Genomic DNA, 23422 nt, shown 5'->3' with positions numbered 1-23422 from the left:
AGAATGGTTCACTGAAAAAAAAACCTCACTAATGTACCGACTGACTGTCTGTCTGGAACAAACAAAGAAAATGAAGTAATATGAACAATAAAAATCTCCCAGTGCTTTTGGACTGTTTATCAGCACTCAAACTCAATCACTAGAACTACAACCCGAATTCCGGAAAAGTTGGGACGTTTTTTAAAATTTTAATAAAATGAAAACTAAAGGAATTTCAAATCACATGAGCCAATATTTTATTCACAATAGAACATAGATAACGTAGCAAATGTTTAAACTGAGAAATTTTACACTTTTATCCACTTAATTAGCTCATTTAAAATTTAATGCCTGCTACAGGTCTCAAAAAAGTTGGCACGGGGGCAACAAATGGCTAAAAAAGCAAGCAGTTTTGAAAAGATTCAGCTGGGAGAACATCTAGTGATTAAGTAAGTTAATTGATATCAGGTCTGTAACATGATTAGCTATAAAAGCTTTGTCTTAGAGAAGCAGAGTCTCTCAGAAGTAAAGATGGGCAGAGGCTCTCCAATCTGTGAAAGACTGCGTAAAAAAATTGTGGAAAACTTTAAAAACAATGTTCCTCAACGTCAAATTGAAAAGGCTTTGCAAATCTCATCATCTACACTGCATAACATCATCAAAAGATTCAGAGAAACTGGAGAAATCTCTGTGCGTAAGGGACAAGGCCGGAGACCTTTATTGGATGCCCGTGGTCTTCGGGCTCTCAGACGACACTTCATCACTCATCGGCATGATTGTGTCAATCACATTACTAAATGGGCCCAGGAATACTTTCAGAAACCACTGTCGGTAAACACAATCCGCCGTGCCATCAGCAGATTCCAACTAAAGCTCTAAAGGAAGCCATATGTGAACATGGTCCAGAAGCGCCGTCGTGTCCTGTGGGCCAAGGCTCATTTAAAATGGACTATTTCGAAGTGGAATAGTGTTTTATGGTCAGACGAGTCCAAATTTGACATTCTTGTTGGAAATCACGGACACCGTGTCCTCCGGGCTAAAGAGGAGGGATATGGAGTCAAAATAGGGCCGTATATATCTGCAAAATAAAACAATGTTTTGCAAAAAAAAAAAAATGTTTTGCAAAAAAAAAATATGTTTTGCAAATAAAAATAGAGTATTGAGAAAAAAAATACTTTTTTGCAAGTAAAAAATATAATTGCAAAAGAAAAGTTAACCACTGGGAGAAAAAAATAAAGTTTAGCAAAGTAAAACTTCAGCAGCATTGACTTTGCAACACATATTTCCCTTTGCGCCGCTCCTTTAAATCCGCGTTTCAGTCATCCGTGCCTCTGCGGCGCAAGTTTTCCTTTGCGCTTCATTTTTCTATGTGCCTCGCTTTGTGTCCCTGATTTGACGTGGGGGAGGGGTCAAGAGGTTGGGGTGTGTCTCAGAGCCGTTAGGGTGTGTACAAGGGATGAAGGGAAGGCGCGTCCTTCTTGTTACGTCATCAGCGCGAGCCCCAGACCGAGTGGATCGATCGAAATGGCAGAGCAGAGACATGCGAGTGATGGATCACAGGTATGTATTATTGATCGCTTTCTTCAAGTTCACTAGATAGACTGATAACTATATGTAACTATGTGTATCAGCGCGTTTGCTCAAGTTAAGTAAGTTAGAGATCAATTAATGTGGCGATTAGCTAATCGCCGACGCAACGTTAAGTGTGTCGGCGGCTGTACATTTCTCTCAATATGCACACCTTTCACGTTGTTTTATAATTAATTAATAAATAATAATTATTATTCTCCACGCCCTAGTTGTATTATGGACTATAAGCGATGCCAAAGGTGTTTCTCAAAATATACTGTAAATTGAAAACAAATGCCTTGTATGTGCAAACATAATTTGAAATAAACCTCTTTCTGATTCCGAACAAGTTGATTTATATACAGTAGGTCACATCCCTATAGACTATGTTTAAAAGCTGTGATGTTTATATGATACATTGTTAATGCACTTGTTCTAGATCAGTTGTGTGAAACTCAATTCCTGGAGGGCCACAGCTCTGCACAGTTTAGCTCAAACCAGCTCCATCCCACACCTGTTTGGAGGTTTCTAGTAATCCTGAAGATCTTGATTAGCTGAATCAGATGTGTTTGATTAGGGTTTGAGCTAAACTGTGCAGAGCTGCAGCCCTGCAGGAACTGAGTATAAAACCCCTTATCTAGATAATCCTATATGATTTTGTCATGACATATTTAACAGAGAGAATATTCAGATGTCTGTACAGCTGCACAGAATTTAATAGGTCTTCTGACCCAAAGCCTTGGTCAGATTCAGTCAGCTCAGGGTCAGCAGCAGCAGCCACAACAACGACAGCAGCCTCCTGCTATTTCTCAGCCTCGAATAGAGCAGGATATGGCCAGGTTGCCGCATCCACATCTAATTATTTTAACAATTGTCTTTTGAATGTTTAATATTATAATTAACATTGTTTTATTATTTGTAGATCTTTTCCTGGGATGTTTAAAAAATCAAAGAAGAAAACTCCAAATCCACAAATACATGTGAAAGCCACACCTTGGAAACCATTTGCTGTTTCCATATATTTAATGAGCAGCAACACTGACACCTCACCCACACCTTCTGAAGAGCTTGAACTACTCCAGGCCGGACTAGGAAAACGGGTGATTACAATTTCATCCAATGTGAACCATTCGGATGTAAGTTCATTTTATAGTACAATCTAATTTGTTAGTTTGTGCCATCTGATTTTAGAGCAGGATTATTTCTATATCACCCTGCGAATAATATATAATTAACTGCTTCAAAGTAATATTCCACTTTCAAAACATGCTGAGATGAATGAACATAATTTGCTTAGGCTAAACATAGTAAAATGTGAATTAGTATGTATAAAAATGACAAACAAATGCACGTAAAATTTTCAATGTGATAAAGATTTAGTTTTTACTTTGTGTGGTTGTTTGAGAACCCTTGTTCTGTTTCATGTTTATTTCAGTTATGCAAGCTCCTTGAAGCTGAATTTCCAAAGATGAAGTCACTTACTGGAGGGTGGTTACTTTATAAGGCACCAGGTATGCTGTACTGTCTACCAGAACAGACACAAACATGAATATCTGAGTAGAGTATACTGTAGTGTAAGTAATTTCCATAGGTAGTTATTAATTGAACATTTCCCCGGGCATTCTAACCTTAAATCCCAGGCTACATCCTTTTTTAATAATAGTACACAGGGAAGTGTTAATAGAATATGGGAAGCACTGTTTTTTGACATCATTTTAACTACAGTATAAAGCCCAATTATATAGTAAAGACCTTTTATTGCTGGATTTGTTAATGTGTTTTTAAATTATCAGGTGGGAATGGAAGAAGAAAGCTTACTGTTGTCCCTCCAGACTCAGAGGGTTATACAGGCAGCCTTCTCAAAATGGCTACCACCGCTGGAAGAACAGCACTGTATATGGTCCCTCTTCAAGATGAGTTATGTCTTGATCCACTGCCATTCTCAGCAGAAGAGTTTGCGAAGATGCCAAAGGTTGAGTGTCGTACTTGTAAAACCACAATGCCACTACCAGTTTTGTACTTGCATGTTAAATCTTGTGGTGGCTGCACACAGTCAGCTAATGATGAGGTATGTTGTTTACACAACATTTACACAAATGTTGTTTTTCAGTTAAGTTTTCTTTTAGGCAGAATATATATCTCGTTTTGTCATTTCAGACTACTGAAGATGATGATGATGATGTAAAAGTAGTTGGTGAGATTACCAGAGCAGTTACCCCTACAGCCCCAGCTTCTACACCTACACCCACCACTTCAATACAAACTTGTTCTCCTACACCCACCACAAGTTTTGAGGTGAGGTTTTAATTTTAATATAAGTGCATAAGGACCGGTGCAGTTAGTAAAATTAATTAGATGCCATGTTAAGATTTTATTACTAACGGTAATGGTATTTTCTTTGTAGTGCCTTATTGTCAAGCACTTTTGATTAATTGATTGTAATTATACTGTCTCTCATTGGTACATAAAGACCATTTTGCAAGAGGTAAATAACACTGGTTGAGAAGAATGCCCTATTTTTATAGTTTTAAAACACTACACAAATGTTAGAAGTCAATACAATTTACTAAACATTTAGAACTGAATCAGAATGTTTTTTGTAAAGTTAAAAAAACTGAAACAGCGAGTGCTTGTTTAGATCTTGCAAAATACTTGGTGACCAAAGTATTTAAAGTGACCAATTAAACAAATTGGATTTTGGAAATAACCAATTGTGTTTTAATTGGGATTTTATTGTATAATACTTAATCAGTTGTCCTTTTGCCATTATAGGATGAGGGACAGTGTCCCATTTGTTTAGACACATTTTCACAGACAGAGTTGCCCATGCATGCAAGTGTTTGTGGAGATAGGTCATTTTTAATGATTTGAAAAGTTATTTCATTTACAGACATTTAATAAGGTATGTATTAAAAACATGTTTTAGGTATTATAAGTGTATATAACATGTTGTAAATGTTCTAAGAAGTCAATCTAACCATTGGGTATATACTCAGTATATTACAGACACTGGATTATGAGAGCAGTCCTCCGTGTGGCACACCAGTACAGCAACACCAAGGCCCAGACATGAAATGGTACAGTCTATTTATTACATTTTAACAACCCTGAGACATCTGAATTCTTTACTAATCTTTTTATCCTGTTTTTATAGTCCAGATGATGTATTGCGTTTGTTGGCAAGAAGGGTAGATGACAGCAAGGATTTCAAGATCTGTGTTTCTCGAACTGACTTCTATCAAAGAGCTATGGTGCAGTGGCAAAGACAAAAGAGAGGAACCCCGGGCAATACTTTGCGTGTAACATTTTTGGGGGAAGCAGGTGTTGACACAGGTGCCATTCGTAAGGAATTTCTTTCAGGCAAGTTAGGTTCACAATCACATTATTAGGTTTTTAAATTCATCGTAACAATTTAAAGTTTAGAAAAACAATAAACAGTTACCACATGTGTCATTATGAGATTTGGTATGTTTTAATGTGCTTATAATTGTACAATGTAGTAAATAACATTCTTTTTTAACATGTACATTTGTATATTTGTTTGTAGATTTGATTGGTGAGATTGAGAAACACCTCTTTGAGCATAGAGGACACCAGAGAGGGAAGAGCCCCATCTACTCCCTAAGTAATCTGGAGAATGGATTTTTTAAGTTAGTAATATTTTACATTATAGTAACATGTCAGTTGTCATTTTTGCATACAACTAAATATTACTTTGTATTTTTTCTTTCAGGACTGCTGGAGAAGTGTTTTCGGTTAGTCTCGCTCAGGGTGGGCCTGCCCCCCGTTTCTTGAGGCCGTGGTGCTTTGATTATCTCTCATCTGGAGACTTGGATGAATCAACTCTCACTATAGATGATGTGGATGATGCTGAACTTTATAATTTGATTAAAAAGGTAGTAATTTTTTTCCAAATAAAATCTGATTTCATAAAAGCTTTATTTCTACGCAAGCACACCATTTTACGTGTTTGTGTTTTCAGGTGGAGGAAGAAGAAACCGATCTCTCTGCATGGAATGATCAAATAATTGACTGTGGTTTTACTGGGGCCATTAAACCTGAGAACAAAGAGGCCATAATAAGGTCAGAAAAAGTGTTATAACTTCTTTACATTTGAAACCTTGCAAACGGTTTTAATTTTGCTGCCTACCAGATATACTGATTAGCCACAACACTGTCTATATTATGCTAGAATTTCCTGGTTCTTTTTTCAGATCAATTGTGCTGCATGCAACTCTACGTTTGTTCCCTTTGTTGAAGCAAATCCGAAAAGGTCTTGAAGTCTACAATTTCGTGGACATCCTGGAAAACCATTCAGGACTTTGCCACCAGTTCTTTGTCCCTGATGTGGATGATGATGATAAGGTATCACTAACTGGAATAACATTTTTGCCTATATCTTGTATTTCATTTTAGAAATGGTTTTATTTTAGGAATATTATATATAGGAAAATTATTATTTGCTAAGTTGAAAAATAGTCAAACACTTTGTTCCTTACAAAAAATAATAGTAGAAAATGGATTGCTCTTAATACCTCAGTAATGGTTTCCTGTAGCTTATTGGTTAGATAACAGTGCTAGCATAGCCCAAGGGCTTGGGTTCGATCTCAGGGATTGCACATACTTAAAACAAATGTTATTATAGTAATAAAGTAGCTTTGGATAAAAGTCAAATGCATATGTGTATATGTACCTGAAAATGGATTTTTCCCCCCCCACAGGCTGATGCAGACTTCATCATGCAGAACATTCTTCCGAAAATGTCGGAGAAGGGATCAGTACGAGAGACTTATGAAACAGCTATAATCAACTTTCTGCAAGACTTTCTCCAAGAAATTGAAAGCTGTGGTATGTATGAACTGACAGTTGATTTAGTATAAATATTGTTAAAAAAACTGCAGATTACACAAATTAATGTTAAAATGTAATTGATCTAATTCAGACAATACCAACCCTAGAGATAACAAGTTCTTTTGCTTGTAGAGGATAACCCTGACGGAGACATCCTGCCCTTAACTGTCCCCGGTGTTATGCAATGGCTCACTGGCCAGGGACACAAACCTCTTCTAATGTCAGAACTTAAAGAATTCAAAATTTCTCTTCATTTTGACCATGAGTGTATGCAGAGGATGCCAGAACATAAAATATGCTTCCCAGTTGTAAGTGCCTGTGCCAGAAAAATTACATTTCCCACAGTACACATGGGTGACTACAGTTCTTTTAAATCAGTCATGTTGCAAGCCATTCAGTTTGACGACGGTTTTAACAGAATTTAAAATGCTGCTTAATGTATGGAATTGTACATGTTCAGGAAAAAAACCTTTTATACATTGGTAAATGTTCTTATGGTTTTGAAATTTACTGTGTATGTGTAGAGAACACAACGTGTTACATATTGTAAAATTTTATATCTTAATGCATGTGTTAAGAGAACACAAGTTGTTATACAAGTCTTTTTCTGCTTTAAATATAGCCAATACAAAAAATAAAACAAGCATGCAATGTCAACTTGTTTGTTTTTTATTGAATTGGATGTTAATTTGCTTCTAAATGGATCATTTGGTCACTAGTCATTTCAATGATTGATTTAGTGTCAATTAAGAATGAAGCAGAACAAAATTCAAAACTTCTAAATACTTGTCTCTTCCATAGTTTTGAGAGTGTGAGGTTGGGTTAAAAAAAGTTTGAATTTGGGCCTTAAGTTCTTCAGTTAAGGGGCATTCGACTGGAGGAACTACAATTCCTGTCCACGGCTGGTCAGAGATACGGTCTGTGTCCCAGTCAGAGTCGTCGTCTTGTGCAATCTGTTAAAGGTTGGTAATAGGTTATGGACATTGGGGCAATATCTTGCTTGAAAACATTACATACATTAAAAGACACAAATTCTTAAAATACCTCAGATTGGACTGGAGGAGGGACAGGGTTTTGCAGGAGTCCAATTTCCCACAACTGGTCTGGGCTTCTATTACTCTCTGTGCGGAGAGGATGGTTATTCCACCCACTAGTAAAGGAGTCAAGGCTGGCCTGGAGACGAGGCAGGAACACAAACTGACAGCAAAAGAGGTGAAGGCTGTTGGTTGGCTCTAGTAATCCTTCCTCTTCAAGGCTGTGCAAAACATCATAATAGATGTTTGTAACTGCCATCCATATGTCACGCCAAAGGCGCTCAATGCTAAAAATGGAAGAGAAAACAGTGTGTAATGTTGAACACAAGTCATCATTCTTAGAAACAGAACACTTTAACATTCATATCAAGCTTTAACTAATTTATCTAGCTGCTTACCGCTGGTTATGCACGCTTTTTCCTGAGATGTAGCTTCCCCTGCCACAACCACGCACAGAAAACATACATCTGGCAATCTCTACATTTTCAACTCCTTGGTCTCCTCGAACTCTAAATGCAAAAAAATTAAATATGACAAGGTATTTTAGAAAAGAAACCTAACAGTATTCAAAAAACGTATGTTAACCATGTTTAAACAAGCAGGGATTCATTTACATTTAGCTTACGCTTTTATCCAAAGTGACATTCACGTTACTGGAGGTAGCAAAGCATTCATACACACTCATGATGTAAGTTGTCTTACCTCAATGGAAACCCATGTCTCTCCACTGACTGAAGGAAGAAACCGAGGGCAGTGGATGCCTTGTTATCGGTTGCAGGTCCAAGGTACATGATCTGAGAGACAAAGTAAAGTTAGACTTATGCATTCCATCAGAAATTTGATTTGTACAAAATTTATAGGCCAACAATGCATTAAAGAAAGAGAAAAATACCTTTCTGGAGTACCCATCAATGGCACCGAATATCACAAGGCCATATCTGATAAAAGATAATCTGTTATTACCAGTTGAAATGCGTATGTAAACTGTAGAGAGAAACTCACATGCATAATAAGTCATTTTTAAGGATTAAAAATATCAAAAAAAATCTTGGGCATTACTTATATTCCTTAATACATTTTCAAAGAATTTAAATAGAATTAGAAAACTCAGAAACTCAAAAATAATGACTTCACATAATGTAATGTGATCACAATATGTGATATTTTCACAGAAAGGGTCACATACTTTAATCAGTAGCATTACAACAATGGCTTGACACGCATGACATACCTTATCAGCTTATGGTTTGTGTCTATGTGAACAACATGAAGAGGGCCCTTGACGGAATAAGTCCTTCTGACTACACATCTCAATTGTGTAATTCTTGCTAGTATTCCAGCAGAGTCCACTCGATGCATGGAATCCCAAACTCTTGTCCATGGCACACGATGACCCAAGGCTTGTAAGTGTCCCTTCATCATTCTATGGCCTAGGTGTGGACTTTTAGCTTTGATTGACCTCACTAGGTTGTCAAGTTCTTCATCTGTGATTTTACTGTAGGTGTCCTTTAGAGAAATGCCATACTCAGTGAGGCGACGTTTGATTGTCCTTGTTGACACACCAAGAAGCTCGGCAATACATGGAACAGATAGCTGCATATTAACTAGGTACTGAAGATGTTCTCTGGAAATAATAAACTTTGGGGGCCCCTTAACTCCAAATTCCACTTCAAGGGCAGTAACAGGTTCATTGTCATTGTCAATATGCCTATCCACTGTGTTTTTCAAGGTTGACAGTTCACCAAGGAGTTCCTCTGGGACTGAAATTTGATCATAGACTGATGAAATGAAGAGAAGCTCATGACTGCATAAAAACTGCAAATAATCTAAATCTAGGGGTAGGCGACTCATTGTATCCTGCAGTTTGGATAGCAGTCTTTCCATGATCATCCTTCCCAGCTGGTGACTTGTGGCATCATTAGGTCCATGGACCTAAAGATAAGAATTTATTTGATTAAATGTATAAAAAATGATTTACAAATTGATATGCGAGTCAGCTAAAGTTAAAACACCCTTAGGAGTTTGGCTGGTGTGTGCGTGTTGAGTTCTGTGCATGCATCTGTGTGTGTTTTGTGCACGATTGTTTCTTATTTGAGTGTTTTCATGATTCTGATCAGTAGGAAGTGCTGCTCTATGTAAAAGCAGTTCGAGTTTGAATCACTTATAACGTGCATTTGAAAAAGCAACACCAGTCGAACATCCTCTCCATTATTATTAATATACTTTATTATCATGAAAATACCTGAGAAGGTTTTAGGAATATTGATAAAATGATGTCCATATGCATTTCCTATAATTAGTTATGTGTGTTATTGTCTTCCTCTACTGTGCTTATTTTGAGTTTTCGCACGAGAGCGACCTCTAGCTTTCGGGTGCAACAGTATTTTACCTATTTCACCCACAAGCTGTTCATAAATCATGTACAATATAATGTCTGTTAATCGTGGCAGCCTTATTTGTGCTGACGCCTAGGTAAAGGTTGCAGCAGTTACTCTTAAAGGAGAACTCCGGTCCATTTTAACATTGAGCTCATTTTTTTGTCAATTTGGAGTGCTGTCAGTAAAGAGAACAACGACAAAAATCGGTGTTGCCAACACCGTGTTATCCTCTTTTTAAAATTTGCACCTTGTTGACTTCAATGGGACAATATTTAAACCTGCTTCTAGCCTCTTAACATCCTTGATGTGTCATTACAATTGCACAGGTCATGTGAGTGATTCCTTCAGAGTGAATCTGACTGCAGTAGATGTGAAAGAAATGGATAAAAATGATGTTATTTAAGCCAGCGCATCCTGATTTCGGTTGAAGTCCAAAGTAGTCGATTGTCGAGTTCATGCGCATAGGTTTAGTTACCAATGATCACGCGCGTGAACTCGGCAATCGACTACTTTGGACTTCAACCGAAATCAGGATGCGCTGGCTTAAATAACATCATTTCTATCCATTTCTTTCACATCTACTGCAGTCAGATTAAAAAGAGGATAACACGGTGTTGGCAACACCGATTTCTGTCGTTGTTCTTTGTACTGACATCACTCCAAATTGACAAAAAAATGAGCTCAATGTTAAAATTGACCGGAGTTCTCCTTTAACGTCTCAGGTCAAAGAACTACGGGTCACATGACAACAGAAACGTATGTCTGAATACTATATTGTGCCTTTTTTGCGGATTACTTTTAAAGATTTCAGATGCAAAAAGCCTCTACAGGCCCATAAAAAAATGAGATTATGATGTTCAGTGAAAGCTCTCCACACATAGAGCTATGTGTTACTCAAATAATTTTACTTCAAAACCCCGCTAATACCACGCTCTGGCCGGCCTGAAGTATCTGTTATTAATAATATAGGAGTCTAATAATAATAAGAAGAAAGCGATCAATAATACATACCTGTGATCCATCACCCGCATGTCTCTGCTCTGCCATTTCGATCGATCCACTCGGTCTGGAGCTCGCGCTGATGACGTAACAAGAAGGACGCGCCTTCCCTTCATCCCTTGTACACACCCTAACGGCTCTGAGACACACCCCAACCTCTTGACCCCTCCCCCACGTCAAATCAGGGACACAAAGCGAGGCACATAGAAAAATGAAGCGCAAAGGAAAACTTGCGCCGCAGAGGCACGGATGACTGAAACGCGGATTTAAAGGAGCGGCGCAAAGGGAAATATGTGTTGCAAAGTCAATGCTGCTGAAGTTTTACTTTGCTAAACTTTATTTTTTTCTCCCAGTGGTTAACTTTTCTTTTGCAATTATATTTTTTACTTGCAAAAAAGCATTTTTTTTCTCAATACTCTATTTTTATTTGCAAAACATTTTTTTTTTTGCAAAACATTGTTTTATTTTGCAGATATATATGGCCCTATTTTGACTCCATAGAGGGAGACCTTCCAGCATGTTATCAGCGTTCAGTTCAAAAGCCAGCATCTCTGATGGTATGGGGGTGCATAAGTGCATACGGTATGGGCAGCTTGCATGTTTTGGAAGGCTCTGTGAATGCTGAAAGGTATATAAAGGTTTTAGAGCAACATATGCTTCCCTCCAAACAACGTCTATTTTAGGGAAGGCCTTGTTTATTTCAGCAGGACAATGCAAAACCACATACTGCAGCTATAACAACAGCATGGCTTCGTCGTAGAAGAGTCCGGGTGCTAACCTGGCCTGCCTGCAGTCCAGATCTTTCATCTATAGAGAACATTTGGCGCATCTTTAAACGAAAAATACGTCAAAGACGACCACGAACTCTTCAGCAGCTGGAAATCTATATAAGGCAAGAATGGGACCAAATTCCAACAGCAAAACTCCAGCAACTCATAGCCTCAATGCCCAGACGTCTTCAAACTGTTTTGAAAAGAAAAGAAGATGCTACACCATGGTAAACATGCCCCGTCCCAACTATTTTGAGACCTGTAGCAGAAATCAAAATTGAAATGAGCTCATTTTGTGCATAAAATTGTAAACTTTCTCAGTTTAAACATTTGCTATGTTATCTATGTTCTATTGTGAATAAAATATTGGCTCATGTGATTTGAAAGTCTTTTAGTTTTCATTTTATTAAAATTTAAAAAACGTCCCAACTTTTCTGGAATTCTGGTTGTAAATGTTGTATAATACATACATGTGAACACCTTTATACAAGCTTCAAGCAAAGCTTCTCTTACTTGTCGATGGAGCCAACTGTGTAGAAAACCATAGGAAACCAGCAGATGGCCTCCAGGAAGTCTGCCTCAGGTCTAGTAAACGGCACAGAAAGAGACATTGAGAATCTAAGGCGATGCCTTTGCGAAAGCATGCAAAATGAATTAGCAAGGTCGATCTCAGTTGTCTCTTTCCAAGTATTTTAAGAAACTGACCCAATGTCTATAAAAATCACACCACTTCGCCCTGCTCCGGGGCATCTAAATAATGAAATCCAGCCTGCAGCTGCTCCCCAGTGTACATCCAATTAGGAAAAAACAAGATGACTCAGAGTTTTATTACATTTGATTGCATTATATGACGATGAATCTCCCCATATTAGTTTTCTGTTACAGTAAAAACAATTATTTTGTGTCATAATAATTACAAAGCAAAGGCTGTACTCCTTCTTAATGTTTCTATTTTTAGGACACTCACACATTCTCCAGTAGCAAAACGATGGGGTTGAGCTCCTTCCTCGGCCGGTAATACGCCCGCAGCGGAACAATGAAGTTATAGAGGCCGTTTCCAGCGCTTTCTGCAGACACGATAATCAGTTTGTTTTTAAAGCCGTATGAGCGAGCGTCCTCGTAGGGCATATGATGACAAGCCTGAGAAGATAATCTGCTGTTAGGATGTTGTGCTGTGAGGGTGTAGCTGATGAGCTTCTGTGAACTGTCATATAAATATACAAGATTTGAAGAGATGCAGACATTCACCTTATCCAGGCGCAGACAGCAAAATGGCATTTTCTCCTGCAGGAGGTGGCAGAGGGCAGGAGAGCTGCCGATGTATGGAGAATTTAGAGGGTAGCCTTTGACCCATCTGTGTGAGAAATACAAGAATAAACAGCTGTGTCAGACAAACATCTATATTATTTTTCTAAAGTTTCGGGTCAGTCCAATTTTTTTATGCTTTTAAAAGGAGTTTCTTATGCTCACCAAGATTGTATTTATTTTAAATGCAGTATAAACAGTAAATTGTAAATTATTATTAGAATTTAATTGTTCTATTTTAAAATATTTTAGAATGTAATTTATTCCTGTGATCAAAGCTGAATTTTCTGCATCATTCTTCAGGGTCACATGATCCTTCAAAAATCACATTTAGAAATTTCTGAAATAAATTTCATGAAATTTGAAATTTTGAAAACAATTGTGCTGCTTAATATTTTTGTGGAAACTGTAATACAGTGTTATTTTAAACAGAAATCTTTTGTAACATAAAATTATAAATGTCTTTACCATCACTTTTGATCAATTTAATGTGTCTTTGCTGAATAAAAATAATAAATAAAAAAAACTTCTGAATGGTAGCACTGAAAATTCAGTGTTGCCATCACAGGAATATATTTTAATTTTAAAATTGTAATTTAATTAATTATTTTTCTTTTCTTTTTTTTTTTTTTTATAATTGAAACGTTATTTAAAACTAACAATATTTCACAGTATTTCCGTTTTACTGTTTTTTGATCAAATGCAATGTATCTGCAATATAATCAGTACTTTCTACTTTTAAAGTTCTGGTGATTGTTGTAAAATCTATAAACAAAATTATAAATAACATAAACAGTGGTTTGTCACACTTCAGTCAATTCCAAAATAACAACAGCCAAATTAAGATGCAAAGTGGACCAGAGTTTATGCTAATAGTCAAACGTTTGGCTTTATGAGACTAAGGAGGTCTAGACCAAAACCACATTTACGTGGTCTAGAGACCAGGACCTGGTCCCGCATGATCTAAGACTCACTCGCAGTGTGCTCCCCACCACTGGCCTTTCTGCTCTTCTCCCTCTTCCTCTTTCCCTTCCTCTCCTCCCTCGTCCTCCGATTGGTCCCCTAGCAGGTCAAATGTAGCGCTGTGCACCCCGTCAACCACCTCCAGGACGGGGGCGATGCTGTGTCTCCTCTCCTCCCCTGAGCCACTCATGGCGGGCGGCGCTAGAGTGTTACAACCGCCCACTTCTGTCCTGGAGCCCATCCTGCTCACAGTCCCACTGCCCAGAGCCGGCGGGCCCGAGCCTTCTGGACTGCTGTCACTGGAGTCCTGCAGGTCTATGGCTACCGTGCCTGTTAGAAGACCAAAGACATTTGTGAGTTAGAAGAAGTCAAAACCTGACTTTTTTAATTTTCTTAATGCACATTTCACATCTATTCTACATTATTAATAAGCACAGATTTATGTAAAATATATATGCCTGCCTTCTTAATATTTTATGAAAATCTAGTAACTTTCTCAGGAGGATAGAGTTTTAGAGAAAGGGAGTGTGGTTGAAAAAATGGTGTAAATCAGCAGATCGCCTCCAAATGCTTACAGCACTTTCAATCAAACCTCTCAAGTGCAAGATACGGCAGAACTGAGTTCCAGTGCTTTTCACTAGATGGTGATATTGCACTAAAATGGGACATTTTGACAGCAGAAAACCCTGTTGAAATTATGCAGGGAATTTAACAAATGTGTTTCTCTTTTTATGTCCAAATCTATCTCACGTCCACAGTTAAGAACAAGTGTTACTGTGTTCTACTGATACTGAATTACATTACTGTATTATGTAGCATTTAGGGAAATTATGAAAAATTAACATGAATAATTTGATTGTTAAACAGCACAGAATTATTTAAAATAAAGTTTTCATACAGTGAAAATAATTCACTTTTCACTATTTATGATAACCACAATGACAAGCTCAATAAAAATATAATTACATTAATATTTCTCAATATAATAATAATAAAAATTATTTAAGTGAACCAAAGATACTACCAAATAATATTTTAAACTTATAAAAATTATTTAAAACATTATTCTTAAACTTTAAATAATAAAATAATAATAATAATAATAATTGATTTGGATTTTTATGAACCAAATATACTACCAAAGAAGATATATATATATATAAGATAAGATATATATATATATATATATATATATATATATATATATATATATATATATATATATATATATACATACATTAAAGAAAATCATACATTTTACTTTATGATTTCAGATTCAGTGTGTATTAATTGCATTTAAAAAAATTGAATGAATAATACAAAAAAAAAAAAAAGTGGGGCGGGACCTGTTTCAGTCCATTAGTTGATAATTGTTTAAAGGCAGTTAAGAACGTGAGCTTGCAGTTGTTTGTATAAAAGGTGCAGAGTTTAGGCAGACAAAACAGACAGGATGAATATCCATTTCATGCTGACTTTAATGTGTATGTGTGATACGATACGAAATCGCATATACAGATTATTGCTAATAACATTTCAATTGTCTGGTTTTCTTATTACAGTACATCAGGCAAACATTTATGATTGAAATGAAACTGTGAGTTTACAGACTAACCCATGCTGGCTATAATACTGTGCACTGGTAGTCGAGTGAGGCCATGATAGATTGTCTGCGAGACCCCTCTGGAGTCGCCCCCCGGGCCCCTGACTGGCTCTCTGTGGCCCCTGACAAAGGCTGAGTTCTCCTCCTTGGAGATGTTGATGTAGAAACAGGTGTCGGAAGCTCCCATGATGTGGCAGGGTCCGGGGTTTAGGAGGATGTTGGCTGTGTCCATCCTGCGCACCCCGATCAGACACACGCCGTATCTGCCACAGCAGTTAAACAGTTAGTTCACCCAAAAAGGAATTCGCTACAGCAGGCCTTTATGATGGATGTGCATGCTTTATGTGACTACTTTTGGACTGCTGAACAAAAACACACGCCTATGCCATTATAAAGCTTGGAAGAGCAAGGATCATTTTTAATGTAACTCCCGTTGGATTCATCTAAAAGAAGAAAGTCATATAAACCTAGGATGCCTTGACGGTGAGTAAACAATGGACTAGTTTTCATTTTTTGGTGAACTAACCCTTTAACAGTGTTACTGTGTGTGATTACTGGCATGAAAACAGTGATTCACTGCATCTTTATCCAGACTTACTTCTTATGTGCATGAAAGGAGGCAAAAGTGAAACTCTTTCCCTGATATTCTCCAAAAAACTTGCTCTCTTCCAGCCTGATGTGGTGGACCTCATTGGCTGCACACCGCCGGTACATGCGCTGCCATTGGTCGACAGAGCCAGCACCGCCTTCCCTAGATAGAGATGGATGACCTTTTGAAAATGTTTTCCTAAAAAATGAAGGGATAGTTCACACAAAACTGAAAATTCTGGCATCATTCTCTCAGCCTTATGTCACTTCAAACCCTTCGTTCATCTTTGAAACACAAATGAGGATACATTTTTAATGAATCCTGAGAGGTTTCTATCTTTTCACTGAAAGTCTATTACAACAAAACTTTAAATCTTAAAAAGTTCACAAGGAGATTGTAAAAGCAATCCATATGAATCAAGTGGTTCAATCCCAAGATTTCTGAAAAACAAGATAGTTTTACATGACGAACACGAAGACTTTTAATCACATTTAAACATTGATCAATGCACATACATAGAGCTAATCAAATATGGTAAAAGGAAGCCATACGGATTAGTTTTGCATCATCTTTATTGACATCTTTATGAAGTGTTAACATTTAGGTGCAAAGGACTTTCAATGGAGGGACAAAAAATGTCTCAGGTTTTAATAAAAATATCTTAATTTGTGTTTCGAAGATGAATGCAATTTATACAGTTTTGAAAAGACATGAAGTTGACTAAATAATGTCAGAGTTTGATTACATTTTAGTTTAAAGACCAATTCTCACTATTAACTTTGATTATAAGTAATCATATTACTAGAACATTGGCTGTTTCTTAGTATTGATAAAACTCATATTAATGGCTTATTCTTCATTACCATATTTTAAATCCCATAATCGCGCCCCATATTTAACAACTCCATTACTGATTATTAATGAACAGCAAATTAGGAGTTTGGAGTTTGACATCATAAACCATCTGGTTTGTAGTACACTGTAAAAATGCTACAGTAAGAACCTGCTAATTGGTTATAGGTACATTTCCATACTGCAGTGAATAGATGCAATTACGTACATTTAATGCAATTTTACAGTACAATACAGTTAAAATGACGGTTCTTGGAAGTTAAAAAGAACAGGTCATTGCATGATTTACACAGAGACAAAACATAGATTAACATTCCTAGAATTCCCTGCATGACACTTAGATATTTTTTTTTTTTTTTTGCAGTTTATAGAAAAGAGCCATATGGAAATTATTCCAAATTTCTTCCATTGTGCTCCACAAAATAAAGGAAATCATATACGAGGGTGAGTAAATGTTGACAGATTTTAATATTTTGGGTGAACTATTTTTTTGACATGTCTTTCACACGTATTCACAGCTTGCAGTTCAGCTTGGGAAAACACTGTCTCTTACAGACGGGCAGAGAAAATAAAAACCGCTTGATGTGTCTTTGACATCCCTGCGAATGGTTGGGAGGATGAAGGGGAGGTGAGAACCAGAGGGAGTGGAGGAGTGTTAAGATGGAGGAGGTGAAGAAACGAAAACGCATGACGCAGAGTTATATTCACAGTTTATGGGATCTTTGCTTCTGTGTGTATCGATGTGTTTGCGTCAATATTTTACAGTCGGTGGGTCTGACCTGTTAAGGGGCTGGAAGGCGCCTGCTCGCTGCTTGAAGGCCTCTGAAGATACTGTTCTGATAATAAAAAATATAACAGTTGAACACATGCGGATGGTTCAACGAACGACTCTAAAGATCTGTCCTGCATCTCGTCTACATGTATGCATGGAGCGGCACAAGCATTGTGTTTTACTTTAGGCATCATCTTTGTGCAGCATTCAGGTTCTGGAAGTAAAAACATCATCCATTTCCTCCAAAGGAAAAATGATTTTTAACAATAATGTATATACACCTTTAAAAACAGATCTTTTATGAACTTTGAGGTTGTTAAAGGGATAGTTCACCCAAAAATAAAAATTCTGTCATTAATTATTCACCCTCATGTCGTTTCAAACCCTCAAGACCTTCGTTCATCTTCAGAACACAAATTAAGATATTTTTGATGAAATCCGAGAGCTCTCTGATCCTGCATAAACAGCAATGCAACTGACACGTTCAAGATCCAGAGAGGTAGTTAGGACATCGTTAAATTAGTCCATGTTACATCAGTGGTTCAACCATAATTTTTTTGGGTGAACTATACTTTTAATCAATGGTATGTAGTTTTGTTAAAATGTTTGCGCTATGTAAACAGCAGAATTTGTAATGAAAAACTACATTACCCAAGGTTATGTGCAAAAACCACCACCAAAAGGACAATGACTGAAGCACTTCAAATGATGTACTGAGTCTGTCTTGCTGACTCACAATAAACTTAAAAATAAAGTGTTTCTGTAGATATAATCAACAACTTTAAATGGACAGGTTTAGATTTCAACGTCTACTTTCCATTTGATTGTCATTCGCAATGCTTCATGGGACTGTAGTTCAAAAAAGCCGTTAAGTACAGTCTTGTATCTTTTCCAAACTGTTTTTTTTTTTTGTGCTTCATATAAAAGTTTGTAATGTTGTGATCCACTCATAGTTGGTTGGTTTGATCCAAGGCTTATAACAAAAACTGATTTCAAATTACCTAATGGAAAAAATACTTCCAGAACCAGCATTGCTGAAAAAGTGGACATGTATTAATGCATGCTATTCACATCCATTCTATTCTTAATACCAGACAGTGGATGTTTTAGTGACACTGCACTCAAAAATACATATTTCAGATGACAATGCACACAAATGTGGTTGTTCACTAACAATTCATAAGCTCAAATGTGACTAGATGAAATGCTGTAGTATTATATGAGAGGGATGTTTATACTCACTGTCCTCTAGAGGAGTGAATCAATAAGGTGATCAGGGTGGAGGTGGCAGGACACACACAGTTGAGGGCCAACATGGCATACTTAAACTCTTCCTCACAAACCACATGGTCTGCAAAATAAACACACGAGAGGAATATTCATTCTCAGATTTCTTATCATGGAATGGGTTTTCATTATGGAGAAATGTTCAATACAAGCTAAGCTCTATTGATATTTTATTGATCACCAGAGAAAATGATTTCATTCTTCCTTAAGTTTGTATAAGCATGCACAACGCTTGATGAGGCAGAAGGGTTTAAAAGCATAAAAATGCAGCTTGTATTTTTGTTCAAGAGCTTTTTGTGTGAAAATTTGTTTTTTCATTTCTGCATTGTCATTTTTATTTTATTTTATTTTAACTTCTAAACCAACATACACCAGTTTGGGTATGTGAGATTTTTTCCATGTTTCTGAAAGACATTTACTTTGCTTACCAAGGCAGCATTTATTTAATAAATACAGTTTTAAATGGTTTTCTATTTGATTATAATTTCAATATAAATTTTTCCGTTAATGCAAAGCTGAGCAGCCATTATCATAATCCTTCAGAAATCATTCACACAATTGTGCTGCTTAATAGATTTGTGGAAATCATGATACATTTTTTTTTTTCAGGATTCTTTAAAGAATAGAAAGTTGAAAAGATAATCTTTTGTAACATTCTAAATGTATATATTGCAAGTATTAATAAGTATTAATTTCTTTCAAAATAAAATAAAATAAAATAAAAATATACATCAGACTTTATAACGGTAATCTATAAACATTAGACTTTTCCAAGCCTGGAAATCAAATCACAGTTTGATTTATTTGACCATAAGAACCCTGCTAATATAGAGAGGCAATCCCAGCAGAACATTAATTGAAACTCTCATCCCTGCTGATTAGTATTGCTAACACATTTGCACATCTCAGTCCCTTGAATTTGATTTTAAAGACACATATCGCAGGGGTCAGAGCCTCTCAACGCCATTTACAGAGTGTGAAATAAGGCAACGCCTGAGATCTCATGCTTCTTGAACTCCCCTGCTCAAAACAGCTGCACTCTTAGACGGCCGAGTGAACACACATCAGCTTTAGACCTCGCTGCCATTTAAATGCCAGCCAATGTACCGGAAAACAGTTTAGAAAAAGTGAAAAATCTGAGGGCATATGAGGACGTTTAATAATACTTAAGTGTACATATAATAATGTTAAAAAATTAAATAATGCATTCATCAGAGTAAAAATAGCAGGTACGGCACTAATGACAATTTTCATGGGGCTTGTTAGCTGTGAGTGAAAACACATTTGCTAATTAGTCAATAAAATCGCATTAGCATTGAGGAAAACACTGACTCCAGATGTGCATTTCGGCTATGTTTATACCATTAACTTCAATTTATTTCAGTGCAGGGTTGGACCGAAGTCAAAACATAATGGACAGAAAACCACTCTCAAAACAAACAAACAAACAAACAAAAAAGGCATTTTTTTAACAGAATCCCTGGTAAACCGTTCAGCATGACTGCTCCTCTGAAGAATGTCTCTCTGGGCCTCACCAGTCCTTTTCCTTTGGTCTATTTTAGGTTGTTTTGGAGATTTTCCTTTTTTGTTCATCAGATGATTTAGACAGCACCTCTAGGCTTGGTGGCTTATTAAAAACACTGTGTTCTTCTCACGGCAGGCTTCTGATATAATTCGGAAATAAACGATAGGAGTGCAGACTGTTTCCTCATCCTGTTGCTTTCTGCTTCTTTGTTTTGTCTAATTGAGAGGGAAGTGGCAGAGTCATTATTGCTTTATTAGGGTGGATGTGTTCAAATGTATGCTCAGAATTTATTATGTTTCTCTAGTAGAGTGTTATTTTTCTCACAGGGTGGATTTAAGAAGATAGCAACCATTTTTAGCATTGCACAAATGATGTGAAATGTACTACATTTTTATATGAATAGTCTTTTATACAACAGGCCAGGAACAACTGACACAACCATAGCTGGATTTTACTGACATCTATTCAAACACACTCCTCGCCCAAGGAGAGAAGAATGCGCCGATTGTTTGAATAACCCGAGTCAATTCAGAGGAATACGTAGGCAAAGGCACGAAGAAGGATTGAAGGTAAAATTGTGAAATGAGGAAAATCACAAGGAGAAGAGGACTAGGCTTGTATTTTGTACCTTTTGTCTAGTATCTAGTATTGTTTTGATAAGCATTGTTTTGTCTACTAAATGTTTACGTTTTATGTTTTTATTATGTTACTGGCACACATAAAATATATATTTTTCCCTTGTTTAATATTCTGGTTATTTAATTAGTATTGTTTTGATAGACATTGACTAATGTATTCATTGTTTGCTATAGTATATCTTAATATTTAAAAACATATTTTGCTTCATCCTCACATAATACTGTCTGGCTTGGCATTGTTTTATCTATATGTTTTTTATTTAGGTTTTGTGGATTTATTTTATTTTTTATTTATTTTCTTGCTACCTAAAGTTAGTGACCTAATATTGTTTTTCACAAACGTTGCTTTATCTATTTTTTTAAGCTATTTGTTCTTAGTTATGGCTGAAAATAAATATATAATAATATAATATAATAATATATAATTTTTAATATAATCCATGTTTATAATCCTGCACAAACAACACTGTCCCCTTTTTACCAGTGTAAATATCAGCTTGTACACATAGTTTTTTAAAGGGGTCACATGATGCTGCTAAAAATAACATTATATTCTGTATTTGGTGTAATGCAATGTGTTTAATGTGGATTAAGTAAAAAAAATAAATAAAAAAAAAACTTTATTATTTTTTTTCCACATAATGTACATTATTGTTTCTCCTCTGTACCCCGCCTTCCTGAAACGTCTCGATTTTTACAAAGCTCATCGGTCTGAAAAGCGAGGTGTACTCTGATTGTCCAGCTATCCATTGCGTTGTGATTGGCTGAACACCTCAAGCATGTGACAGAAATGTAAGGCCCCTTCACATACTGTGATGCCATGTTCCAGTGCGACAAGACAAAAAACATTAAAACACATTATAAATGAGGCATTTGTTGCATCCAGTGGGGACATAATTACTGATTATAGTGACTTATACTGTCTTTTTACACACTGATTTGAACATTGCGATATTGCATATCGTATTTGTGATCAGAGATATGACAAACAAGGGCTACTCTTCACTGCTCAAAACTCGCGTTTGAATCATCAGTGGCAAATTCTTTAATTATAAAACATGTACTTACTTACATCTGGGGGCGTGTTTGAATTAGTCGTTTAAGGAGGGCATGGTTGACTCTTACCTTTTATGAAGAACATCTCTTTGGATTTGAGACTTTAGTCTTCACAACACTACAGATCTTCTTTATGCACCAAGAGCTTGTAACACTCCAAAGAGAAAGGAACAATTCAAACCGCATCATATGATCCCTTAAACTGTTACCTATTTGTCTGCATCTACATTCTCTATTTTGTATACTGTATATGTAAATTACTGTCATTTCCAATGCCACAACAAACACACCTGGCCAATAAACTGATTCTGCTTATTGATGTTAATCAATCATTAATAAGGCTTGTTCTTTTTTGTTATGTCTTTAAGCTATTAATTAAACAATATAATTTGTCTCACTTGATAAAAAAAGCTTCTTCTTTGAATTATTCTCCATGTCAGACTGAAGTAGTGGAGGCAGCACTTGAAGACGCACATTCACTCATAAAGATCAAACGGTGAATTAAAGACCTCTGTTCCTCCTCATGCAGACCCTTTCTACTCAACCACTTCATCTCCTCCTCCACCAACTCCCTCATTTCCAGCGGTCTCGGAAAGCGCACGTTGACCTTGAATGAAGCAGGGCCATGGCACAGCAGGCTAGAGCACTGTGATAATTGTGTTTCTAGATTCTTTTTTTCTCTAAAGCTGCTGTTTTCAGCCCCGCTCGAGAAGTGCAGCAGTGAGAGATTGTGCTCAATCTGTGAACCCCAGCAAGACGGTAACAACAGTGCCACTTCTCTGCCATTAGCATTAATTAAAGCAGCATGCTGGTTATGTTTATGAATGACCTGGCTGTTGATATAGCCACATTAAAACAGTGCAGAACAGGAAGAAGCAAAGCGGCCAGTTACTATTTCCAAACATGCCCACGGAGAGGAAAAGAAAATCAATTAACGCAGCAAAAGTCAAACAAAACATACGGCGCTCCAGAAGTCCCAGAATAACTGTGAGATGTGAACGAAATGCTTTTCTCCTCAGTCGAACCACTCTGTGAGCTTCTGTTACATTGATGTGAACATTAAGTTGTGATTAAGCTATTTGTGGAGCTGAAGTCAAGTCTCCAGTTGTACTCATTTATGCCACCCACTCAGCCACTTAGTGCATATATTCCAGGCATTGTCACCACATGCCCGCCATGCATAGAAAAACTGCATATTGATGTGTTCCACCGAACTGTCAAGAAGCTAGCGCTCTGTAAACCACCAAGACGACAT

General features: G+C 36.7%; 3 protein-coding genes across 6 annotated transcripts in view; 1 reads left to right on the top strand and 2 right to left on the bottom strand.

Annotated features, from left to right (window-relative positions):
• Nucleotides 1–23422, bottom strand: part of LOC132151733 (potassium channel subfamily T member 2-like) — an 89174-nt gene that overhangs the window by 5911 nt on the left and 59841 nt on the right. Inside the window, exons 15-22 of one of the 2 annotated variants that reach the window (XM_059560066.1) lie at nt 18904–19012; nt 17669–17725; nt 16047–16199; nt 15461–15711; nt 13860–14178; nt 12829–12934; nt 12548–12720; nt 12094–12165 (exon numbers count right to left, since the gene is read on the bottom strand). In XM_059560066.1, coding sequence (XP_059416049.1) covers nt 12094–12165; nt 12548–12720; nt 12829–12934; nt 13860–14178; nt 15461–15711; nt 16047–16199; nt 17669–17725; nt 18904–19012 — 1240 coding nt within the window. The remainder of the gene's footprint in view (nt 1–12093; nt 12166–12547; nt 12721–12828; nt 12935–13859; nt 14179–15460; nt 15712–16046; nt 16200–17668; nt 17726–18903; nt 19013–23422) is intronic. The other variant, XM_059560076.1, reaches the window with a different exon arrangement.
• Nucleotides 1490–7059, top strand: LOC132151707 (uncharacterized). Of its 3 annotated transcripts, none has more exons than XM_059560026.1 (14): nt 1496–1539; nt 2471–2684; nt 2984–3059; nt 3342–3616; nt 3706–3843; nt 4321–4400; nt 4545–4625; nt 4703–4908; nt 5096–5198; nt 5282–5444; nt 5531–5631; nt 5763–5913; nt 6270–6396; nt 6532–7059. In XM_059560026.1, exons 1-14 carry the CDS (start codon nt 1520–1522, stop codon nt 6822–6824), a joined length of 2028 nt encoding a protein of 675 aa, XP_059416009.1. In that variant the 5' UTR covers nt 1496–1519; the 3' UTR covers nt 6825–7059. The 3 variants fall into 3 exon arrangements, with proteins under 3 accessions (XP_059416024.1, XP_059416009.1, XP_059416015.1); XM_059560032.1 differs by lacking the exon at nt 1496–1539 and adding an exon at nt 2166–2387; XM_059560041.1 differs by lacking the exon at nt 2984–3059 and having other exon boundaries at nt 1490–1539.
• On the bottom strand, nt 7146–10894 carry LOC132151727 (uncharacterized). The gene is made up of 7 exons (XM_059560053.1): nt 10823–10894; nt 8665–9365; nt 8326–8371; nt 8136–8227; nt 7832–7942; nt 7444–7720; nt 7146–7352 (listed from the first exon to the last, which is right to left on the bottom strand). The coding sequence occupies exons 1-7, from the start codon at nt 10856–10858 to the stop codon at nt 7146–7148; spliced, it is 1470 nt and encodes a 489-aa protein (XP_059416036.1). The 5' UTR covers nt 10859–10894.

This window comes from Carassius carassius, chromosome 1 (assembly GCF_963082965.1).
Source record: "Carassius carassius chromosome 1, fCarCar2.1, whole genome shotgun sequence".
Lineage (NCBI taxonomy): Eukaryota > Metazoa > Chordata > Actinopteri > Cypriniformes > Cyprinidae > Carassius > Carassius carassius.
This window is presented reverse-complemented; position numbering and strand designations above follow the sequence as displayed.